This window comes from Coregonus lavaretus (assembly GCF_964263955.1).
Source record: "Coregonus lavaretus genome assembly, chromosome: 23".
In the NCBI taxonomy this organism is placed as follows: domain Eukaryota; kingdom Metazoa; phylum Chordata; class Actinopteri; order Salmoniformes; family Salmonidae; genus Coregonus; species Coregonus lavaretus.
The window spans coordinates 42,967,515-42,993,769 of NC_140010.1; the positions used below are offsets into that span (position 1 = coordinate 42,967,515).

Here is a 26,255-nt window from a genome sequence, read left to right on the forward strand (position 1 = left end):
TTGATTCCTTGTTCACTAATGATACTTTGATACTATTTAATTCCAGTACGCCAGAGGACGCTTTGGAAATACATGGAGGAGAAAGACATGGGTGTTTGGAATGTTGGAGATCCAGACGTCCCATTCTTCGGTTTGTGAAGAGGAGGAACAACGAGACCCTGGTTCCTGTCATCAAGAAGCACGTGAAGCATCAGAGTATGGTAGTCAGTGACGAGTGGAGAGCATATGCAGGTCTTTGACATGAGGACTACAGGTCAACCACAGTCAGAATTCTGTAGACCCGCGTACAGGTCTGCACACTCAGAATAATGAGAGTGCGTGGCAGACTTACAAGAAGGAAGTGTGGCATCTGCATGGAAACCGGTCAGATAAGTCCCTAAAGAGGAAGCTCTGCTTCATAGAGTGGATATACGTTGGGCAGGAGACACAAACATGGAGTCCTTGGTAGACAAGGACATAAGGAATGTGAAAAACAGGCTGTGATGGTTTTGACCTTTTGAAACTCAAAACTTGTGCATCACCCATGTGCAGCACACACCATACACATACACAATCTCTCTATGGGTCACCATAAACACAGCGTTCTTCAACTGGTCATTCAGTACAGTTTCCTTTGAATTAAACATTGCACACTATTCTGTCGAACTGAACGCACCGCTGGCAACATTATGCATGGTGGGTGATATTCATGTAAAGGTCACAGAGATGAAGAGAATGGTAGCGAGCTACTAAACTTCCAACTAAGATAAGAGGACAAACATGTTTTCCTTGTTGCAGGACAACGGTACATTGTTACATTCGACAGTACCGGTACAAAGAAAGAAAAACGTACATTGATTTTTTCCCAAAAATTGAATTGAACCCTGGTGCTGCAATGTCTCTCTTTTTCACTCACTCTCTCCTCGGGCAACGGCCCAACTTACATTGGCAGCCTTTAGCGATTAGGCCAAAAATGTTGACAGACAATGTTGTTAAAACATTAAGTTTAACATTATGCTTCTGATGCGTTTCACCAACAGGAAAGATACGTTTAAGCTTAGTGATTATTTGTTGATTTATTTCCTTAATTAAACAATTTGACACAACTGTGGGAAGCATTGGAGTCAACATGGGCCAGCATCCCTGTGGAACGCTTTCGACACCTTGTAGAGTCCATGCCCCGACGAATTGAGGCTGATCTGAGGGCAAAAGAAGGGGGGGAGTGCAACTCAATATTAGGAAGGTTTTCTTAATGTTTTATACACTCAGTGCACAAACATTATTGAAAAAAAGAGTTAGAAAAATAACCTTTTATTGAGTAAATGTATATATTGGTTCTCCTAGAGAGATGAAAATGCTATAAATTGAAGGTTATTAGTTGATGTGAAAATCAGAATTTACCAATTTTAGGGTTGTGTCATTAGATTTGGGGTGGGGTGGGGTGTGGTGGGGTCGCCAGAATTTTGGATGAAAAGAATGGGTTCCCAGAAATTCTGCTGAAAAAGTTTGAATACCACTGGCTTACAGGGTAAGGAAGCCAATGTAATTTTGTAATTTGGGTGAACTATCCCTTTAACAGCATAATCGTTGTCATTCTAGTAACTATCTGTAGATATGCTTTGGGACCATCCAAATAAATTGTAAATAAACAGTGCCGCCAAGGAAACTAAACCAAAGCATGTGTTGCTGTCATACCTTGTCCATACACTGCTTACAGGGTAAGGAAACCAATATGTAATTTGGGTGAACTATCCCTTTAAGTTGTAACTGATATGCAATTGAGATGCTGCTGATAGTCTCCTGATTGTTTGTTGATCATCTATAGATGGGCTTGGCATTTGTGCAAGTGAGGGGATATACTGTTGAAATATTACTGACAGGCTACAGATATGCTGTTGAAATGTGGCTGATAGTCTACAGATGGTTTGATGAGCATCTATAGATGGAATATCCAAATAAAGTGTTACCTATTAGATCAACTAAGTGGAAGTGGGAGGAGGATACTCAAGTGATAGGTTTGGTTAACACTGACCTAAGCCCTAGCCCTTAGATGTTTGCAGATATGTAAGGAGGAAACAATATGGTAGAATTCCTACCACTGCACGGTCTGCTTATACTTATCCAGACCGCTCAGATCTGCAAACACGGAAGGGTTATAGGGTCAGGAGGGAGGGGAGGGGGGGGGGGGGGTAGAATTAGAATGGTTGTCTGTCTCTTTGAATGCATTACATGTGCTCCTAGAAAGTGTTACCAACATTGTTAATGCAACAGGAACACAACTACATGTATATGACTGTACACAGACATGACCTTCTGTTTGTGTGTCTCCTCAGTTCTATCCTCAGCCCTCGACCTGGTGGACCTGAGTGAGCCCAGTGAACGCGGGAGCAGTAGCAGGAAGGGCAGCGTCAGGGAGCGTCCGAGCCCCTTGGGGAATGCTAAAAACAGCCCCCGGAGAGGGAAGAGACCCGAGGAGACAGAGCTCATCCAGGTGGAGGTGGAGCGCTCATCGAGCCCCCACACCCCACGAGCCCCCGAGAGGGTCTCCCTAGACTCAGGTACTGACTGCACGGTGTGTGTGTTGGGATTGAGGGGGGTGGGTGGATGTTTGTGCATGGGGGGGTTCGTGTGTTTTAGTGTTACAACATGCAGCTGTCTTCATACTGTGTACCTACAGCAACATCATTAGTCATTCATATTGGGAGGGCACTTACAGTGCCTTCAGAAAGTATTCACACCCCTTGACTTTTTCCAAATTTTGTTGTGTTACAAAGTGGGATTATAATGGATATAATTGTCATTTTTTGTCAATGATCTACACAAAATACTCTAATGTCAAAGTGGAAGAAACATTCTAGCATTTGTAAAACAATTATAAAAAATAACACACTAATATATCTTGACTAGATAAGTATTCAACCCCCTGAATCAATACATGTTAGAATCAGCTATGGCAGCAATTACAGCTGTGAGTCTTTCTGGATAAGTCTCTAATCTCTTGCCCCCTAAGATAAAAAAAAAACTAAAAAAACACCAGAATTGTACAATATTTGCTCATTATTCTTTAACAAATTATTCAAGCTTTGTCAAGTTGGTTGTTGATCATTGCTAGACAGCCATTTTCAAGTCTTGCCATAGATTTTCAAGCCGATTTTAATTCAAAACTGTAACTAGGCCACTCAGGAACATTCAATGTCGTCTTGATAAGCAACTCCAGTGTATATTTGGCCTTGTGTTTTACGTTATTGTCCTGCTGAAAGGTGAATGTGTCTGTTGAAAAGCAGACTGAACTCAGCCCCCACTCTCTAGGATTTTGCCTGTCAATCAATCAATCAAATGTATTTATAATGGCCTTTTTACATCAACAGTTGTCACAAAGTGCTTATACAGAAACCGAGCCTAAAACCCCAGAGAGCAAGCAATGCAGATGTAGAAGCACAGTGGCTAGGAAAAACTCCCAAAAAGGCAGGAACCTAGGAAGAAACCTCTGAGGGGTGGCCAGTTCTCTTCTGGCTGTACCGGGTGGAGATTATAAGAGTGCATGGCCATTAAGGTCAGATCGTTCTTGAAGATGTTCAAACTAGAGGTCTTCACGGTTCCACCTGTACCTGAATACCAGAGAAGGATTACTTTTATACTATTCCAGGTATTCCTTAAAGAGGTAGGGTTTCAAGTGTCTCCGGAAGGTGGTCAGTGACTCCGCTGTCCTGGCGTCTTGGGGGAGCTTGTTCCACCATTGGGGTGCCAGAGCAGCGAATAGCTTTGACTGGGCTGAGCGGGAACTGTGCTTCCGTAGAGGTAGGGGGGCTAGCAGGCCAGAGGTGGATGAACGTAGTGCCCTCGTTTGGGTGTAGGGTCTGATCAGAGCCTGAAGGGAAGGAGGTGCCGTTCCCCTCACAGCTGCGTAGGCAAGCACCATGGTCTTGTAGTAGATGTGAGCCTAACTAGAAGCCAGTGGAGTGTGTGGAGGAGCGGGGTGACATGAGAGAACTTGGGAAGGTTGAACACCAGACGGGCTGCAGCGTTCTGGATAAGTTGTAGGGGTTTAATGGCACAGGCAGGGAGCCCAGCCAACAGCGAGTTGCAGTAATCCAGACGGGAGATGACAAGTGCCTGGATTAACACCTGTGTAAGGTAGGGTCGTACTCTGTGAATGTTGTACAGCATGAACATGTAGGATCAGGTCACTTGTCTCTTCCTCCCTCCTTCCTACTCCCCATGCCACTCGCTCACAGTCCTCTCGTGCTTTATCAGCGCCGGTTAATAAAGTAGTTTAAAAAATGACTTTTCTGCTGCTTCCCTCACTCGGATCAGATCGGACCAGGTCTGGATCCAACCAGGTCTATACGGAATGGGTCTAGTTGTCCTCGGGTCCGGGTGGGAAAGCCCCAGGTCCATATCGGGTTAGGGTGGGAAAGCCTGAGGCCCTATGTACGCCTATGTAGATATTCCATAAAAATAATTTGTTTCCAGATACAATAGCCATTTACAACATTAACGATGTCTACACTGTATTTCTGATCAATTTGATGTTATTTTAATGGACAAAAAAATTGCTTTTCTTTCGAAAACAAGGACATTTCTAAGTGACCCCAAAATTTGGAACCGTAGTGTATGTGATTTACTTGGAGTTTGCTCAAGTATGGTTTGTGTGAAAATTTGCATCACTGTTATGTTCCTGTGTTGTTGGATAGCATTATGCTAACAGTACTTTGTGGATGGAATTACGCTAACAGTTATGCTTGTCTATATTAGATAGCATTATGCCAAAAGTTCTATGTTCTTGTCCATGTTACCGGAGCGCTAAGTCTTCTTAACATCTTCTACCCCCAAGCCATAAGACTCCTGAAATGCTAATCATGGCTACCTGGACTATTTGCATTGTCTCCCCACCCCACCCCACCCCACCCCCTCTTTTACGCTGCTGCTACTCTCTGTTTATTATCTATGCATAGTCACTTTAATTCTACCCACGTGTACGTATTACCTCAATTACCTCGACTAACCTGTGCCCCTGTACATTGACTCTGTACCGGTACCCCCTGTATATAGCCTCCCTACTGTCTATTTTTTACTTAACACTTATTTTTCTTAAAACTGCATTGTTGGTTAAGGGCTTGTAAGTAAGCATTTCACTGTAAGGTTCACCTGTTGTATTCGGCGCATGTGGCAAATACAATTTGATTTGATTTGATGTTGTTGGATAGCATTATGCTAACAGTTCTATGTTTCTGTCCATATCTTGTGGATATCATTATGCTAACAGTTCTACACTCTTTATTCCTTCTGCTCAGTCAGGTCCTCCTCTCCTTTGGAGAAATGGGAGGAAGTGAATCTTCACCCCGAAGGCTCCCTGAATGACAGCAGGAAGAGAAGATACGAGAAGAAGTGCACCTCACACCACTCCTCCAGTGAATTACTATGGTAAAGAAGGCAGTCTCTGAAATCTGTATAAGCCTGCAAATGGCTACACTGTCCACTTTGTCCACTTTAAACCTCAAGCCTTAACACGTTAGAAATAGAGTTCAATCAGGTATGTGCTATAAGTTACAGAAAACAAAACATAAAAAATGAAATATTGCTACTAAAGTTAGAAATGTGTTGTACAACTGTAGTATTACAGTATATTGTAGTGGTCTAGTAGTATACCTTACACTGTAGTATATCTTGTATATCTCAGTTGAAGTCGGAAGTTTACATACACCTTAGCCAAATACGTTTAAACTCAGTTTTTCACAATTCCTGACATTTAATCCTAGTAAAAATTCCCTGTCTTAGGTCGGTTAGGATCACCACTTTATTTTAAGAATGTGAAATGTCAGAATAATGGTAGAGAGAATGATTTATTTCAGCTTTTATTTCTTTCATCACATTCCCAGTGGGTCAGAAGTTTACACTAAATTAGTATTTGGTAGCGTTGCCTTTAAATTGTTTAACTTGGATCAAACGTTTCGAGTAGCCTTCCACAAGCTTCCCACAATACGTTGAGTGAATTTTGGCCCATTCCTCCTGACAGAGATGGTGTAACTGAGTCAGGTTTGTAGGCCTCTTGCTCGCACACGCTTTTTCAGTTCTGCCCACACATTTTCTATAGGATTGAGGTCAGGGCTTTGTGATGGCCACTCCAATACCTTGACTTTGTTGTCCTTAAGCCATTTTGCCATGACTTTGGAAGTATGCTTGGGGTCATTGTCCATTTGGAAGACCCATTTGCGACCAAGCTTTAACTTCCTGACTGATGTCTTGAGATGTTGCTTCAATATATCCACATAATTTTCCTTCCTCATGATGCCATCTATTTTGTGAAGTGCACCAGTCCCTCCTGCAGCAAAGCACCCCCACAGCATGATGCTGCCAACCCCGTGCGTCATGGTTGGGATGGTGTTCTTCGGCTTGCAAGCGTCCCCCCTTTTTCCTCCAAACATAACGATGGTCATTATGGCCAAACAGTTCTATTTTTGTTTCATCAGACCAGAGGACATTTCTCCAAAAAGTACGATCTTTGTCCCCATGTGCAGTTGGAAACCGTAGTCTGGCTTTTTTATGGCGGTTTTGGAGCAGTGGCTTCTTCCTTGCTGAGCGGCCTTTCAGGTTATGTCGATACAGGACTCGTTTTACTGTGGATATAGATACTTTTGTACCCGTTTCCTCCATTATCTTCACAAGGCCCTTTGCTGTTGTTCTGGGATTGATTTAGTACTTTCATCTCCAGGAGACAGAACGCGTCTCCTTCCTGAGAGGTATGACGGCTGCGTGGTCCCATGATGTTTATACTTGCGTGCTATTGTTTGTACAGATGAACGTGGTACCTTCAGGCGTTTGGAAATTGCTCCCTAGGATGAACCTGACTTGTGGAGGTCTACAATTTTTTTTCTGTGGTCTTGGCTAATTTCTTTTGATTTTCCCATGATGTCAAGCAAAAGGCACTGAGTTTGAAGGTAGGCCTTGAAATACATCCACAGGTACACCTCCAATTTACTCAAATTATGTCAATTAGCCTATCAGAAGCTTCTAAAGCCATGACATCGTTATCTGGAATTTTCCAAGCTGTTTAAAGGCACAGTCAATTTAGTGTATGTAAACTTCTGACCCACTGGAATTGTGATACAGTGAATTATAAGTGAAATAATCTGTCTGTAAACAATTGTTGGAAAAATTACTTGTGTCATGCACAAAGTAGATGTCCTAACCGACTTGCCAAAACTATAGTTTGTTAACAAGAAATTTGTGGCGTGGTTGAAAAACGAGTTTTAATGACTCCAACCTAAGTGTATGTAAACTTCCGACTTCCGACTTCAACTGTATACCAGAAATGTTTACCCTTCTTTCTCCCCAGGTCAGCAGAGTTTAAAACAAATCCATCTGTGAAAAACTCCTTTGAAGTCAATAGCATTGATGAGGAGGACCACATGTCAGCACTAAAGGTCTATACAACCTCCATTTACATGTATACTTATAGAAAAGTATGTGAAGTTATGGTATCTTCCTTGAAAATAATAATATACAGGTCAAGTTTCATCACAAAGTGTGATGGTGTAAAAAAAGCTATTTTAAATGATATATTGGTGTCTCCATTGCCTTCTGGGATTATAAGTGTGACCCCTCACACAGTTAGAGGTGAGGGTTTTCGCTGACCTTATGTGTGTGTGCGTGGCCGTCTGTGTCCTACAGGACCCAGTACCCCGACAAGTGCGGCCCAGTCTCTGTCACGTCTTGGGCAGACATCATTCCCAGGAGGAGGAGTTTGTAAGGGCAAAGGCTGCTGTAGAGGTGAGAGATTAATAAACACACACACACACACACAAGTGCACGTGCACACACAGACACACACACACATCTAAGGTATTTGTTTGCTGGTAGTAGTAGTTGGGTAATGACTAAAACTTAAAAAAACATCCTACAGATCTGTTATCTTCAAGTTTCAAAGTTTATTCTCCACGTGCACAGGATACAACAGGTGTAAAACAGAATAGTGAAATGCTTACCTTGAAAGCTCTTTCCCAACAATGCAGTGATAATAATAATAATAATATACAGTAGTTAATAATAGGAAATAGAATAAATTTTTTAAGTAAAAACAAAAACACAAGAACTACGATGAGAGTTAAAGAAACACGAGAATGCACGTGTATATACATGTCAGTGCCAGTACGTTATTCAATGTGCAGGGGTAGTGGAGTGGTTGAGGTGGGTTTATACATAAAAAGTGACTGCTAGTAGGATAAGGGGACTGGTAGCAGGAATATATAAATACTTATGGTAATATGTGACCGACCGCCTTGATTCGGTCTTATGTAGCAACATTTGAAATTGTGTTTTTTACATTGGATAAAAGTAGAGACTCAGAGCTAGAAAATGATATATCATACACTACTGTTGAGGAACAATGGGAAAGTAATTCTGCTTTGAAAGTTGATCAACTTATAGCCCCACTTTTGAGAAAATGGCCCTTGAATGTTTTGGTACACCTACTGTAGAGCTCTTCTTTGTCTACACCCATTCAGCGTCGTTCACACCCTCTTAAGCCTTAGCCCCACCCATCTCTTTAAGGATTCACATGTGAGGCCATGTGGTAAACACATGCTATATCAAATCAAGTTTATTTGTATGCACAGGATACAGAAGGTGTAAACGGTACAGTGAGTGGTTACTTGCATAGTAGCAACATCAAAAACAGAAAGTGTCCAGATCAAAATATTTTATAAATATTTTATCATTACTAGATGACGCTTACCCGAAACACTTGTCTAAATTGATGGGTCATATGAAGGAAATGGTATAACCACACCCCAGCCACATCTAGCTAATTGGATGGGCCGTAATCACCCCCAGACAAACCTGGCTAATTTGATGGGTCATGTAGTGGAGTCTTTTGTTTAGACATGTAGCCAGCTAGCTAAACAATGAACCAGCATAATCCCAACTCATACTACTACCAATACAAACATTTTCATATGGCTGTATTATGAATCTGCAGGCAGCTAAAGCTAACAAACTAGGTTCAATTTTAGCTAGATAACATTAGGCTATAACTAGCAATGCAAATGGTTTTTCTGATTCAAGTAATATTACTACACAGTTCATACAAGTAACGTTAGCTAGCGAGGCAGCAAGCTAACGTTTGCTACCTAACTAACAGTATGCTTTAACTCACAATAAAAACGACTTTCTGACAACATTAGAAACTTATTTCTGAAAATGTAGCTAGACTCTTACCCGTACACATGGATGAACGCTTCACGGTAGACTAGAACCATTTACCTCAGTTTTGTTTGTAGCTACATCTTGTTTGGCCAGCGTTGTGTCAAGTCACTCCGGTTCACACTGACCGTGGCTGTGCAACTGATATGTTGATAACGCCTGGGCATCAATGTTGTTGAGAAAAGTAGCAACACTTTTGTAGTTCTTGATGGCTAACGTTATATCTTTCAAAAATGGCGCGGTAGAAAGGACTGTCAACACATACTGAACAGCTCACGTTATAGATGAACGCATGCTACATGGCAGACAAATCCAAACTCATCTCCCGGCATGTACAGCCCATCCGTTATCTCAGCCAATCATGGCTAACGGGAAGGTTCCTGTCTGTTTCCGTGGCTAAACCAACTAGGCTCATAATTTAACAATTTTATTCATATTTATGGATGGAATACAAGTTTGTTATTAAGGCACATGAAAGTTCACATGTTCCAGAAGGCATTTCTGTCAAAAAACGCATATAAAAATTACATGTTTACGTTCAAATGCGGCTCCTGTGAAGTAGTGACGTGTGACTTACGCCTAGTTTCCTGAAACGAGTCACATATACTAATGGTAATATATACAATGCCTTCAGAAAGTATTTACACCCCTTGACCTTTTCTACATTTTGTAGTGTTACAGCCTGAATTTAAAATGGATAAAATTAAGATTTTTTTGTCACTGGCCTACACACAATACCCCATAATGTCAAAGTGGAATTATTATTATGTTGACAAATTAATTAAAACATGTAAAGCTGAAATGTCTTGAGTCAATAAGTATTCAACCCCTTTATTAATGCAAGCCTAAATAAGTTCAGGAGTAAAAATGTGCGTAATAAGTTGCAATAATAGTGGTTAACATTATTTTTTAATGACTACCTCATCTCTCTACCCCACACAAACAATTATCTATAAGGTCCCTCAGTCAAACAGTACATTTCAAACACCGATTCAACCACAAAGACCAGGGAGGTTTTCCAATGACTCCCAAAGAAGGGCACCTATTGGTAGATGGGTAAAAATAAAATAAAGCAGACATTGAATATCCTTTTCAGCATGGTAAAGTTATTAATTACACCCAGTCATTACAAAGATACAGGTGTCCTTCCTAACTCAGTTGCCGTAGAGGAAGGAAACAACTCAGGGATTTCACCATGAGGCCAATGGTGACTTTAAAACAGTTACAGAGTTTAATGGCTGTGATAGGAGAAAACTGAGGATAGATCAACAACATTGTAGTTACTCCACAGTACTAACCTACAGTGAGGGAAAAAAGTATTTGATCCCCTGCTGATTTTGTATGTTTGCCCAATGGCAAAGAAATGATCAGCCTATAATTTTAATGGTACGTTTATTTGAACAGTGAGAGACAGAATAACAACAAAAAAATCCAGAAAAACGCATGTCAAAAATGTTATAAATTGATTTGCATTTTAATGAGGGAAATAAGTATTTGACCCCCTCTCAATCAGAAAGATTTCTGGCTCTCAGGTGTCTTTTATACAGGTAACAAGCTGAGATTAGGAGCACACTCTTAAAGGGAGTGCTCCTAATCTCAGCTTGTTACCTGTATAAAAGACACCTGTCCACAGAAGCAATCAATCAATCATATTCCAAACTCTCCACCATGGCCAAGACCAAAGAGCTCTCCAAGGATATCAGGGACAAGATTGTAGACCTACACAAGGCTGGAATGGGCTACAAGACCATCGCCAAGCAGCTTGGTGAGAAGGTGACAACAGTTGGTGTGATTATTCGCAAATGGATGAAACACAAAATAACTGTCAATCTCCCTCGGCCTGCGGCTCCATGCAAGATCTCCCCTCGTGGAGTTGCAACAATCATGAGAACGGTGAGGAATCAGCCCAGAACTACACGGGAGGATCTTGTCAATGATCTCAAGGCAGCTGGGACCATAGTCACCAAGAAAACAATTGGTAACACACTACGCCGTGAAGGACTGAAATCCTGCAGCGCCCGCAAGGTCCCCCTGCTCAAGAAAGCACATATATAGACCCGTCTGATGTTTGCCAATGAACATCTGAATGATTCAGAGGAGAACTGGGTGAAAGTGTTGTGGTCAGATGAGACCAAAATCAAGCTCTTTGGCATCAACTCAACTCGCCGTGTTTGGAGGAGGAGGAATGCTGCTTATGACCCCAAAAACACCATCCCCACCATCAAACATGGAGGTGGAAACATTATGCTTTGGGGTGTTTTTCTGCTAAGGGGACAGGACAACTTCACCGCATCAAAGGGACGATGGACGGGATCATGTACCGTCAAATCTTGGGTGAGAACCTCCTTCCCTCAGCCAGGGCATTGAAAATGGGTCGTGGATGGGTATTCCAGCATGACAATGACCCAAAACACACAGCCAAGGCAACAAAGGAGTGGCTCAAGAAGAAGCACATTAAGGTCCTGGAGTGGAATAGCCAGTCTCCAGACCTTAATCTCATAGAAAATCTGTGGAGGGAGCAGAAGGTTCGAGTTGCAAACGTCAGGCTCGAATCCTTAATGACTTGGAGAAGATCTGCAAAGAGGAGTGGGACAAAATCCCTCCTGAGATGTGTGCAAACCTGGTGTCCAACTACAAGAAACGTCTGACCTCTGTGATTGCCAACAAGGGTTTTGCCACCAAGTACTAAGTCATGTTTTGCAGAGGGATCAAATACTTATTTCCCTCATTAAAATGCAAATCAATTTATAACATTTTTGACATGCGTTTTTCTGGATTTTTTTGTTGTTATTCTGTCTCTCACTGTTCAAATAAACCTACCATTAAAATTATAGACTGATCATGTCTTTGTCAGTGGGCAAACTTACAAAATCAGCAGGGGATCAAATACTTTTTTCCCACACTGTAATTGACAGAGTGAAAAAAGGGATGCCTTTACAGAATAAAAATATTCAAAAATATGCATCCTGTTTGCAACAAGGCACTAAAGAATACTGCAAAAAATGTGGCAAAGCAATTAACTTTATGTCCGGAATACAAAGTGTTATGTTTGGGGCAAATCCAATACAACACATTACTGATTACCACATCATGTTATGGGTATGCTTGTAATCATTAGGGACTGGGGAGTTGTTCAGGATAAAAAGTAAACGGAATAGAGCAAAGAGTAGGCAAAATCCTAGAGGAAATCCTGGTTGTCTGAATTCACCTTTCAGCAGGACAATAACCTAAAACACAAGGCCAAATCTACACTGGAGTTGCTTACCAAGAAGACAATTAATGTTCCTGAGTGTCTGCGTTACAGTTTTGATCAAAATCTACTTGAAAATCTATAACAAGACCTGAAAATTGTTGTGTAGCAATAGAAGCTGTTTAGCAGTCTGTTTGTCTGAGCCAATTTTTCAGGCCTTTCTCAGACACCGCCTGGCATTGGGGCTGGGAATTTCCAGGGACCTCACGATATGATATTATAATACTTAGGTGCCGGTACAATATGTATTGTGATTTTCACGATTTTATATGTATTGCGATTCAATACTGTGATTTATTGCGATTCGATGTTCCAAACCTATTGCTGCAGAGGGACAAGAGAGAGCCATGAGAAAATGAGTTTTGATCAGTCATGGAAATAAAAGTGCTGAAAACAAATTGGCTCTCTATTTAAAAAGAAGATGGAGAACAAGCTATGAAGGAAAAATACTGGAGTTTTGGTGCAGCTACAGACAACTAGAGCAAAATTAGTATTGTGATATTGTCAAAACGATACGATATATCGTCAAAAATAATATCCCGATATGTAACTGTAACGATTTTTGCCCTCATTACTACTGGCATGTACGTCATGGATGGCTGGGAGCTCGCCCCCAATGATGCGCTGGACCATCCGCAACACCCTCTGTATGGCCTTCCGGTTGTGGACAGTGCAGTTGCCATAACAGACTGTGATACAACCAGTCAGAATGCTGTCAATGGTGCAGCTGTAAATGTTGCTGAGGATCTGAAGATCGTTCAGTCTCCTGAGGGAGAAGAGCCGTTGCCATACTTTCTTCATGACTGTTCTGGTGTGGGAGGACCATGTTAAGTCCTCAATGATCTGGACACCGAGGAACTTGAAGCCCTTGACCCTCTCCACTGCGGCCCTGTCAATGAAGTCCAGGATCCAGTTGCAGAGGGAGGTGTTCAGTCCCAGGGTCCCAAGCTTGGAGGTTACTATGGTGTTGAACGCTGAGCTGTAGTCGATGAACAGCATTTTCACATACTGTAGGTATTTCTCTTGTCCAGGTGGGGGAGGGCAGTGTGGAGTGCAATTGAGATTGCATCGTCTGTAGATCTGTTGGGGTGGTATGCAAATTGGAGTGGGTCTAAGGCAGAGTATATAAGCGGAGTGAGTAGCGGAGCGTGCCCAATTTGACTGGAGCGTGGAGCGAGGTTCCCAAAGGCTGGAGCGTCTGCCTTTTCGCCCGCTCCAATTTTGCTCCAGTAGCGCTCATTTCAGGAGCTCAGGGCATGCCCACCCTAGCATGCATTTGTAGTCTACTTGTGTGCTGCTAATAACCCCTTGCTTTAGCTACTGTCATGGAGTTTGCTAAATATTTTAATAAAGAAACTGATAAAACACACAGCTGCTAAATCAAGGTGACTTACAAAGATGAGGACCAAGAGCAAGAGAGGGAGTGCGGTGATGTAGTGTCTACAACTAAATAATAATTGTGGAAAAGGGGAAGGGGTCTGAATACTTTCTGAGGCTGTAATTGCTGCCAAAGGTGCCTCAACAAAGTACTGAGTAAAGGGTCAGAATAGTTATGTAAATGTGATATTTCAGGTTTTTATAATAATATAATAAATTAGCAATATTTTTATAGAACTGTTTTTGCTTTGTCATTATGGGTTATTGTGTGTAGATTGATGAGGGAAAAAAACGATGTAATACATTTTAGAATAAGGCTGTAACCTAACAAAATGTGGAAAAAGTAAAGGGGTCTGAATACTTTCCGAAGGCACTATATATAAATTGTAGTCGTACTTTATCAAAGGCCTTTTCAAAATCAGCTATGATTACTAGGCCTGGTTTCCCAGATTTTTCATAGCTCTATTGTTTCCAGTCTTATATTATCTCCAATGTATCGCCCATGTAAAAAAAACCTGCCATCCAGCCCTGGAGTTTTCCCGGACTTAAAGGCTTTACGTCAATAAGTTCCTCATCTGTAATTTGGCCTTCACATGAGTGTTTCTGTACAGCTGTTAATTTGAACCTATTAATAGAAAATAATCCTTACAATTAACTTCAGTTAGTGGCGATGGAGGAGACTGAAATTAAACAATATTCTTAAAGTACTTTGCTTCCTCTTTCAAAATATCGTTTGGTGAATCATGGATGACTCCTTCATTTGTAACAAGTTTCTGTAAATTATTTTTGGTAGCATTTCTATGTTGAAGATAAAAAAATAATTTGGTGAATTTTTTCCATATTCCATCCAGTTCGCTTTATTTTGATAATATATTACACTTGATCTTTCTTGAATAAGTTCTTCCTGTTCTTTGGGTTTTTCCTTATTCTGTGCCTCTATGGTACAGTTGTTATTGGTATCTATCTGTACTGTAAGTTCCTCTATTTCCTTTGTTAAAATGAACCATTTTGACCTAAATTGTTTTTGTTTTAAAGATAAATATTGAATTGAATAGGCTCTAAATGCACATTTGAAAGTGTCCCATACAATATGGGGATCTGCTGAACCTATGTTTTTTAGGGAAAGTCAGTTATACATTCTTCTGTCTTGGTTAAAAACAAGTTGTCATCCGGTAGGCTATGGTCTACACCTATTGTATTCGGCGCATGCGACCAATACAATTTGATTTGATTTGATCATCATTATTTGATATTAAAAATAAAGAAAAACCCTTGAATGAGTAGGTGTGAACCTTTCTATTTTCATAGATTCTACATATTGTAAATTAAAGATAAATATTTTTGCTAAGAGTATTATTATATTATTAATCGATTGACTATGACTTTTTAAATCACCCAGAAGTGCTATTTGCAGAGTTAGCTCCAGGTAAATGTTGCAGAGCTGGGATGGTTGTATCCCCCATATATATAACATTCTATTTTTTGCAAGAATTTTGTATAATAATTCAAATTGAAAAACTTTACGTTTTGAATCCAACGTCTTTTTGTGTCTTCCCATGTATTTTGCATTCTGTATGGCACAGCTGTAAATGTTTTGGTCCTTAAATTAAACTGGTATACTTTTTTATTTATCACAATTTTCTTTAGCCAATTTTGGTCTTTAATGCAGGGCCAAGAGACAAGTTCCTTACTTTCTCCCCCTTCCACTTGCCTCTTCCATTTTTGCGGTAATGCTGCAATTAGTTGGTTGTAATTTTGAGTAGAGCAGACATTTCCATATATTTTTGTTAGCTGCATGTGTGACATAACTCCACGAGTCCTATTTATGATATAATCTACAAAGATTATACCATAATATTTGTTGTAATATTTGTTATTTCTTTTCTGGTGGATTAAACTGAAATTGCAACCAACTTTCTATGGCTTGTTTTAAAAATAGCAATATTTTGGAGATTATTTCATTTTCAAATAACCGAAAGTGAGAGGTTGTAATCTGAATAAAGGGAAAAAGGACGTTCTTGAACACGGGGTGACCCATTCTTACTAATCTGCTAGATAACCAGTTCGGATTTAAGTATATAGAAATTACCATAGCTCAAAATATGCATGACACAGTATACTTTAAATGCATGCAAAGTTGTTTGTATAATATTTGGGTTATTCAAGATATATTAAAGTTATATTTAAAGATCTTGCTATGTGTGCATGGATATTTGTTTATGTGTGACTGTCCAACCCGGGTTCAAATAGTAATTGGGTTAGGGTTAGTGCAACTATTTTGGATACTATTTGAACCCATGTCTGGTGAATGTAATGTACGCCTCTCATCCCCTTTCCATCTGTATGGGAAATTGTTACTTGATCCTAAGTGAATAAAAGGCCAAAACCGATAAGACAGTACAGAAAAGTCAGATACAGTATATGAGTTTACACTGGCATTATCTGAGGATTCTCTGTATATCTATCTATAGCTCTTGCAACAGCCAGTAGCTGGAAATGTTATGGAGGTTTGGGTATCGGAGCTGAAACAAAGCACACAATGAACTTCATCAAAGTATTCGATTACTCCGTTGAGCCCTCATTCTTCTCCAACCTTCTCCACCTCACCTTCCTCCTAACCTTCTCCCCCTTTCCGTCCTTGTGTCTCCCCTTTCAGTTGAATGGGGGCATGATATCAGTTCTGCCATGCCATATGTACAGTGCTGTAAAAATGCTGACCTCTTTGTTTGCTATCAAACTGTTATGTTACTGCAAGTGATGTTGTTTTCCACTTGATCAGTCCATTGGTTCAGTTCAATTGTGAATAGAGTTGTCTTTATTTGTCTCACAATGCATTATAAAGAGTTAGTTAATTTGACCAGGGAATAACATCCCCTCATATTAATGTCCCAGGTGTGTGTGTGTGTGTGTGCACGTGGGTGCGTGTGTGTGTTCATGTGTGCATCCATGTGTGTATGCATCCCATTTCATTAACAACTATAGACCTCTAAAATTCAAATCTGGACCTCGAAGTCTGTGTGTTATTCCTGTGCGCCACCAATCGCTTCCAGTTCAGTCAACTCAAACAAATGAAATCCTCTTACCTGACTGATGAGAACAAATTCTGACAATAGCGAGCCCACTTTCCCTACTTTGGCTAAATCACAATTTGTTCTGCCACTGATAAAAGCTGTATTTATACTGCATTAAACTGCACTGCTCTTGACACATGTCATTTAAATTTAGGTAATCAACCACGTGAATAGTGAATATCATCACTGCAAAAGATAACCATATTGTCAGTAATAATCTTGTGACCATAAAGTTGAATTCCACTGTTAGCCCATTTGGGAAGCCCACTGTGGTAAGCTCGTCCAGTGCTAATACTTCAAATATCATAAATATGGATACCCCTGCTGTTTTCAAATCGCGTAGAGGGCTTGAGCTGTTGCATATCAACGTGCAAAGTTTGATGTCAAAGATCGACCTTCTTGATATCTGGGTGCAGTGCTCCCGAGTGGCTAGCTGTGCCACTAGAGATCCTGGTTCGAATCCGGGCTCTGTCGTAGCTGGCCGCGACCGGGAGACCCATTGGGCGGCGCACAATTGGCCCAGCATCGTCCAGGGTAGGGGAGGGAATGGCCGGCAGGGATGTAGCTCAGTTGGTAGAGCATGGCGTTTGCAACGACAGGGTTGTGGGTTCGATTCCCACGGGGGGCCAGTATGAAAAAAAAAAAAAAAAGTATGCACTAACTGTAAGTCGCTCTGGATAAGAGTGTCTGCTAAATGACTAAAATGTAAATGACATGAGCCCGGATATGTTCATTCTCACAGAGACTTGACTAAATGGTTCGATCCTGGATAAGGACATTGACATTACTGATTTCAACATCTTCAGGTGTGACAGACTGAAAAAGGGGAGGGGTGGCATGTATGTCAAATAAACTCTTGTGGCATCATGTTCTCTAAATATCACTATCCCCAATTTTTTTAAACTTTTAGTTATAGATTTGGCCATAAGCCAAAATATGCATTTATCTGTTGCAAGGATTTACTCTGTAGCTGATTGCCAGCTTTTCAGGTAATTGAGAAATAGATGCACCTCCTCAATCAAGAAATGCTACTTTCTATCTCAGATTCTGATGATGGTCTGTCTAAATTTAGGAAAACAGTTAATGCACTAAAGCGTGGACATTAATCTCCCTCCCTGCCTAAGCAAGCTGTCAGGGTCTAGCATATTTACTGAGAAAAATTTGATAAGTGATGCTTTTAATCAATGTGTTATCTCTGCAGGCCTTTTATTTGAAAGAAATTGTGGTTACATTTACCCTGACCAGTCAATCGACTGCTTTTCCCTCTCTCAGACTCTAGTTGGCATGATGGAAGATCCATCAACTTCTAGTGAATCTTTGTTTTCTCTCTACTTGTGATGTGCTAGACACCCTGCTTAAGATGGATCAAAAAAAAATCCACTGGGGCTAATTTGCTTGATCCTTTCTTGTTGCAGCTTTCTGCTCCCCTAATTGTGGAATCATTGACACATTTTTAACCTGACAATTATCTTGAGTGCTATCCCTAGGGTCTGGAAGGCTGCCCATGTGCTTCCTCTCCATAAAGGTGGTGACCCCTCTGACATTAATAATGATCACCCGATCTCTAAACACTTGCCTATTGAAAAATGTTCAAACTTCTATCAACACAGCTAAGATATTTTCCAGCTATATTCTAAGTCTCCATCAGTCTGGTTTCTGGCCAGGTCATAGCACTTTATCTGCTGCATCTTTGGTGATAAATTACATTGTAAATTGCATGGACAAAAGGCAGCATTGTGATGCCGTTTTTATAGGCCTGTGGAAGGCTTTCGACATTTGACCTGTCACCATTATTAATTTGTAGACTGTCTGAAATTGGCCTGGGTCAGGCAGCCTGCATTTGGTTTGAAAACTACCTGACAGACAGGACACAATGTGTTTCTTCTGATGGTGTTAAGTTAGGTTTCCTTGATAGGAATAGGACCGTAAATAGCAGAAAACAAATAATTCAGTTAACATTCATACCGGTTATAGGTTATGGTGATATCGCTTATATGAATGCAGCTGCCACTGTGCTGAAGCCATTGGACACAGTTTATCATAACGCACTACGCTTTATTTTGGGTGACAGGTTCAGTACACATCATTGCTTTCTGTATCAGAAAGTAGGCAGGCCCTCTTTGAAGTCTTGTAGATGCATTGCACTCTTTTTGTTTATAAAGCCCTCCTGCATACATATGAGCTACCAGACTCGGCCTCAGGGATGGTTAACTCTGGAGATCCCTTCGATCTCCACTGAGTTAGGTAAATCTGCTTTTAGTTTTGTTACACCTTACTTATGGAATAATCTCCAAAGCTCTCTAAAATTGGAAGAGTTGGTGACTCTAGGGCAATTCAGATGGCTGATTGAGGACCTTTTTACTGAAGAATGCGTTTATTTTATATGATTTGTGTTTTGCTTTTCGTGTATTGATGTGTATAGTGTATATTAATGTGTATGTTTGATACAGGGCTCATCTGTAAAATAGATGTTGGTCTCAGCATGACTCCCTGTCAAAAAAAAGGTTACATTAAAAAATATAATCAGAAGATTTGGCAGTGTATTTGCTTCTTCTGTTCCCATTGTAAATGGCTTCTTTCCAAATATAGCGTATCTATCTATTGAGGCTAATTTGAACCGACAAGACCCACATTTAGCAGCGGGAGAAATATGCTTCAGTAAATGGGTGAAATTATGGATTTTTGTTCAAATCCTGATTTTCAAGTCGCAGTGTGTCATCTTGGACAGAGGCCAGTGGGGGCATGCAAATCGAGCATGTCGACACAAGCAAACAAAACACGCAATTGCATCTTTGGATTCGGTTTTGACATTTGGAGGGATATACAGTGCATTTGGAAAGTATTCAGACCTATTACTTTTTTCACATTTTGCTACATTACAGCCTTATTCTAAAATTGATTAAATTGTTTTTCTCCCCTAATCAATCTACACACAATACCCCATAATGACAAAGCAAAAACAGGTTTTTAGAAATGTTCGCAAATGTATTGAAAATAAAAACTACAATATTACATTTACATAAGTATTCAGACCCTTTACTCAGTACTTTGTTGAAGTACCTTTGGCAGCGATTACAGCCTCAAGTTTTCTTGTGTATGACTCTACAAGCTTGGCACACCTGTATTTGGGGAGTTTCTCCCATTCTTCTCTACAGATCCTCTCAAGCCCTGTCAGGTTGGATGTGGAGCGTCGCTGCACAGCTATTTTCAGGTCTCTCCAGAGATGTTTGATCAGGTTCAAGTCCGGGCTCTGGCTGGGCCACTCAAGGACATTCAGAGACTCGTCCCGAAGCCACTCCTACGTTGTCTTGGCTGTGTGCTTAGGGTCCTTGTTCTGTTGGAAGTTGAACCTTTGCCCCAATCTGAGGTCCTGAGTGCTCTGGAGCAGGTTTTCATCAAGGATCTCTCTGTACTTTGCTCCGTTCATCTTTCCCTCGATCCTGACAAGTCTCCCAGTCCCTGCTTCTGAAAAACATCCCCACAGCATGATGCTGCCACCACCATGCTTCACTGTAGAGATGGTGCAGGGTTTCCTCCAGATGTGTCGCTTGGCATTCAGGCCAAAGAGTTCAATCTTGTTTTCATCAGACCAGAGAATCTTGTTTCTCATGGTCTAAGAGTTCATTAGGTGCCATTTGGCAAACTCCTAGCGGGTTGTCATGTGCCTTTTACTGAGGAGTGGCTTCCGTCTGGCCACTCTACCATAAAGGCCTGATTGGTACCATAAAGGCCTGATTGGTGGAGTGCTGCAGAGATGGTTGTCCTTCTGGAAGGTTCTCCCATCTCCACAGAGGAACTCTGGAGCTCTGTCAGAGTGACCATCGGGTTCTTGGTCACCTCCCTGACCAAGGCCCTTCTCCCCCGATTGCTCAGTTTGGCCGGGCGGCAAGCTCTAGGAAGAGTCTTGGTGGTTCCAAACTTCTTCCATTGAAGAATGATGGAGGCTACTGTGTTCTTGGGGACCTTCAAGCTGCAGACATTTTTTGGTCCCCTTCCCCAGATTAGTCCTCGACACAATTATGTCTCGGAGCTCTACGGACAATTCCTTCGACCTCACTGTGTTCTTGGGGACCTTCAATTCTGCAGAAATATTGGGGTACCCTTCCCCAGATCTGTGCCTCAACACAATCCTGTCTCGGAGCTCTATGGACAATTCCTTCGACCTCATGGCAAATGTGGGACCTTATATAGACAGGTGTGTGCCTTTCCAAATAGTTTCCAATCAATTGAATTTACCACAGGTGGACTCCAATCAAGTTGTAGAAACATCTCAAGGATGATCAATGGAAACAGGATGCACCTGAGCTCCATTTCATGTCTCATAGCAAAGGGTTTGAATACGTAAATAAATAAGGTATTTCCGTTTTTTATTTTTAATAAAAATGCTAAAAACCTGTTTTTGCTTTGTCATTCTGGGGTATAGTATTGATTAAGAAAAAAATATGTTTAATCCATTTTAGAATAAGGCTGTAACATAACGAAATGTGGAAAAAGTGAAGGGGTCTGAATACTTTCCAAATGCACTGTACAGTAGCTTGGTCCTTGCAAGTTTGTGGATATTAGGGCTGACCCCATTTAGCCGACTGGTCAATTGTTTAGTTGATAGGCTTTTGGTCGACAGATGTTTTTTGTCGAGCGGCTCACAAGACACCTGTCTGATTCGGGTCTGTCTCAGTGGACTAATCCATTGCGGAGGCCGTGGGAATGGCACAGTCCATCACTCTAAGACGGGCATCGGCAACGTAAGGCACGCGTGCCGCGAGGGTATTTGCCTTGGCACGCCAAGCAATTTTATAAAATTATGAAAATAAGTGAAATTGCATTTGTTTCGAAATTGCATTGGTTTTTCCTAAAAATAGCTACTGCTTTGGACCTGACACTGTTTGTGAGAGTATTCCTTAGACCTACAGTATGTGTGAAGATAATGTGTCTTGGGTATCATTTTAAATGTTGAGTCAAGAAGAAGGGGAGTGTGGCTAAGATGCACAAGGCACGTCTCTCTCCAAAATGCGATCTCTCCTGCCAATTCGTGCGCATTCGTTGTTTCAGACCTCAATTGTGTTAATTATTTTCCCTTTCATTGTTAGTGTCTATCAATTAACCATTACGGACACTATATATACTAAAGTATGTGGACACCCCTTCAAATTAATGGATTCGGCTATTTCAGCCACACTCGTTGCTGACAGGTGTATAAAATCGAGCACACAGCCATGCAGTCTCCATAGTTTGTGAAGTGGAAATATCTAGGAGCAACAACGGCTCAGCCACAAATTGGTAGGCCACACAAGCTCACAGTAATGGTCTGGGTCTTTTTCATGGTTCGGGCTAGGCCCCTTAGTTCCAGTGTAGGGAAATGTTAACGCTACAGCATACAATGACATTCTAGACGATTCTGTGCTTCCAACTTTGTGGCAACAGTTTGGGGAAGGCCCTTTCCTGTTTCAGTATGACAATGCCCCCGTGCACAAAGCGAGGTCCATACTGAAATGGTTTGTCGAGATTGGTGTGGAATAACTTGACTGGCCTGCACAGAGCCCCGACCTCATCCCCATCGAACACCTTTGGGATGAATTAGAACGCCGACTCTGAGCCAGGCCTAATCGCCCAACATCAGTGCCCTACCTCACTAATATTCTTGTGGCTGAATGGAAGCAAGTCCCCGCAGCAATGTTCCAACATCTAGTGGAAAGCCTCCCGAGAAGAGTGGAGGCTGTTATAGTTTCTTTGGTTTCGGTAATTTCTGTTAATGCATTCAATAGGCTATATTATTTATACCGTCGTTTACTGTTCTCATTGTCGGAGTGGACACGTTGTTTGCAGAGCTCACAATCTATGCTACAATTGTGAGAAACAAGTTTTGGTTTATTTAATTTAATAGTTTCTAAATTCATTCTTTAAACAGCAAGTAAAGTAAGTCTGTTTTTACATCCATTGAGAATGACAATAGTTCCTCAATATATTAGATAAATCCCTTTCGATAACCACCCAGCCTCTGGGTGAAAGGGAAAAATGTCATGCCCTTATCCAATGGGCCGGACCCAGTTGATAGTTGAAACAATGTTTCATGTTCATTGCAGACAGGCGGCGTAGAGAGATGAATGCGATTTAAAAAAACATGAACAAACTGCCATGTGTAGCCAATGTGATTTATAGGATATTTATTTAGATCAGGATATTTTCTACCTGAAATGTTTTTATTTGTTGGCTTTATTTAGTTGGCAATACAAGTTACTTGCATTGGTATATAGGCCTATCTCTGTGTTCTGCTCTTAAGTTATTTAGCTGCTAATGGCTCACGGTGTAGGCTATCATACAATGTGTTCATTTGGCAGAGGCAGGTGCTCTTGCATTAGATTAATTTAAACTTTTAGATTTCTATAATTTTCATTTCGATTTAGATAAAATTTAGATTAACCACATGACAATGATGTTGAGATACTAAGATGTTATTAAAATTGAAATTAAACTGCTCCACAAAAATTAATTAGAAAATCATAACTGGCACGCAGATCAGTAGAAATTGTAAGATAAATTGTAAATTGGCACTCCACATGAAAAAGGTTGCCAACCCCTGATGTAGCTTTTTACCGGCAACTTCAGGTGTTTAACGTCAGAATTTGTGAAGGCCAGCAGCGGGAGGAGTAGGAGGGTTGTGATTTTTTTATCTTGATCACTGGCTCCCTCTGAGTCATTTGTGTGTCTTAATTATTTCATCAAACAGTGTGCTTAAACATCAGACAAGCTCTGTGCATATAGTTGATTTTATTAAAACGTTTATAGATGGAAAAATACACGTTTTAAAATATCTACCAATTAATTGATTTTTTGGGGTCGGGAACAGCCATAGTGGTTATAGTGGAAATAGCGCATTGAAGATTTGGAAGAGAATGGTACATAAAGCCAATGACCCAATCCTAAACTATTCCATTGCTTTTACCTCTCTAGACCCTTTAATTGTTGACCCTCCCTATCGGCTCTTACTAGCATTGTATTTATTTAAAACATGTATTGTCACATACACCGAAGGCTATGTGGAGTTTATACCATATTGCTTACACCAGAGTTGTCTTCAATATGAATGAAACGGAAGAAAACAGACCGATAATTAGTGAAACGGGGATATCCTATCTGTAGAATATGAAACATTTGTGTTCTGTTGAGAAACAGTTTGCTACAGTGTGCCCTAATGAACATGACCCTGTAGTATCCAGCTCCCATTAGATCCCATAAGGGTGTCACCAAGGACCATGGGAATGGGATATGTCCAGTTGATGATTATGAGATTGGGCCTTTGTGAAGCAGAAATAAATTCCAACACCTCTCTTTCTCTTCTGTTCTCATCAGTCAGACACAGAGTTCTGGGATAAAATGCAGGCAGAATGGGAGGAACTGGCTCGCAGGAATTGGCTCGAGGAAGAAAATGAAGGCCCGATACCACCCAGCGTCTCTCCAATTGAGAAGGTAAACTCATCCAACACCAACTTCTTTCCTCAACACTAATCTTAATCTGGAAAAATCTCCCAGGAGAGGTTCCAATATCATTTACCTAAACTTTCCCACCAATCCCAGAATTTATTCACAAAATGTCTATCCATTCAAAGAGATGCAATTACCAACCATAATCCCTGATACTAATCCCTGATATTACTCCCAGAATTAACCTTTTAAAACCACAAGCGAGGGTACAAAACACCACCCCTTCCTCAAGGCTATCTAATCCAAGATTTAACATGGAGCTGTAATCTCGATGTAATCACCAAACCCTTGAATTCATCTTCAACCTATCACTAACCTAAGAATCCCACAACTGCACTCATTTGGTATAGGTAGTGTAAAGCTAACATGAGATAAAGTGATGTGTTGCCTCAAATGACACAGACCGCTGATGGTTGATACTTAATCTAGAATTCTCTCTCATCTCCCTCTATTGTCTCAATTGGAACAGATTGTTGCTCAAATGTTGAGAGATCACAATAATGAGGGAGGAAGAGAGAGGGAGGAAGAGAGACGGAGCGAGAGAGAGGGGAGGGAGAAAGGGGAGTAATGGAATAGTAAACAACTACCCCCCCATTGGTTTAACAGTCTTATTAAAAACATACATTTACCTCATATTATTTTCTTTGCAGTCAATATATGTTTCCTCCTGGAATTATTAAAAATATTGTTCTGAAAGATTGTGTTTCACATTTATTCGTCAAAAATAATGCTGCAGTTGTCACTCCAGTTGATAGGTAATAATAACTACCTACCATAACACATAATGCCCCGACCATATTCTGCCAAAATATATTGTGAAAATGTATATGACAATAAACATACCGGTATGTAATATCAACATCCATTCCCCAAAATGAAGAAAATCTGTTATATTTATATTGCTATTACATTATGTTATTATTTGCATCATAATTCGTTTTTTTTATAGGTTATACATCCTCCATGGTGAAGACCTCCATATGTCGGAGGGTTGCCTTTGTCCTTGAATTCTTATCTGAACATATGGCTGCTGTCAACAGCATCGAACAAAACTCTAATTTTCTATATATACATTTCAAATACCCCTAGGACCAAACAGACCTGGGTTTAAATACAGTGTGGAGAACAAGTATTTGATACACTGCCGATTTTGCAGATTTTCCTACTTACAAAGCATGTAGAGGTCTGTAATTTTTATCATAGGTACACTTCAACTGTGAGAGACGGAATATAAAACAAAAATCCAGAAAATCACATTGTATGATTTTTAAGTAATTAATTTGCATTTTATTGCATGACATAAGTATTTGATCACCTACCAACCAGTAAGAATTCCGGCTCTCACAAACCTGTTAGTTTTTTTTTAAGAAGCCCTCCTGTTCTCCACACATTACCTGTATTAACTACACCTGTTTGAACTCGTTACCTGTATAAAAGACACCTGTCCACACACTCAATCAAACAGACTCCAACCTCTCCACAATGGCCAATACCAGAGAGCTGTGTAAGGACATCAGGGATAAAATTGTAGACCTGCACAAGGCTGGGATGGGCTACAGGACAATAGGCAAGCAGCTTGGTGAGAAGGCAACAACTGTTGGCGCAATTATTAGAAAATGGAAGAAGTTCAAGATGACGGTCAATCAGCCTCGGTCTGGGGCTCCATGCAAGATCTCACCTCGTGGGGCATCAATGATCATGAGGAAGGTGAGGGATCAGCCCAGAACTACACGGCAGGACCTGGTCAATGACCTGAAGAGAGCTGGGACCACAGTCTCAAAGAAAACCATTAGTAACACACTATGCCATCATGGATTAAAATCCTGCAGCGCACGCAAGGTCCCCCTGCTCAAGCCAGCGCATGTCCAGGCCCGTCTGAAGTTTGCCAATGACCATCT

General features: G+C 40.8%; 1 protein-coding gene across 1 annotated transcript in view; it reads left to right on the forward strand.

Moving 5' to 3' along the window:
- Positions 1-26,255, forward strand: part of pex5lb (peroxisomal biogenesis factor 5-like b) — a gene marked incomplete at both ends in the record, with an annotated part of 122,508 nt that overhangs the window by 76,779 nt on the left and 19,474 nt on the right. The window contains 5 exon segments of the mRNA XM_084188034.1: positions 2,313-2,537; positions 5,274-5,403; positions 7,316-7,403; positions 7,651-7,749; positions 24,226-24,342. Of these exon segments, the coding sequence (XP_084044160.1) occupies positions 2,313-2,537; positions 5,274-5,403; positions 7,316-7,403; positions 7,651-7,749; positions 24,226-24,342 (659 nt within the window).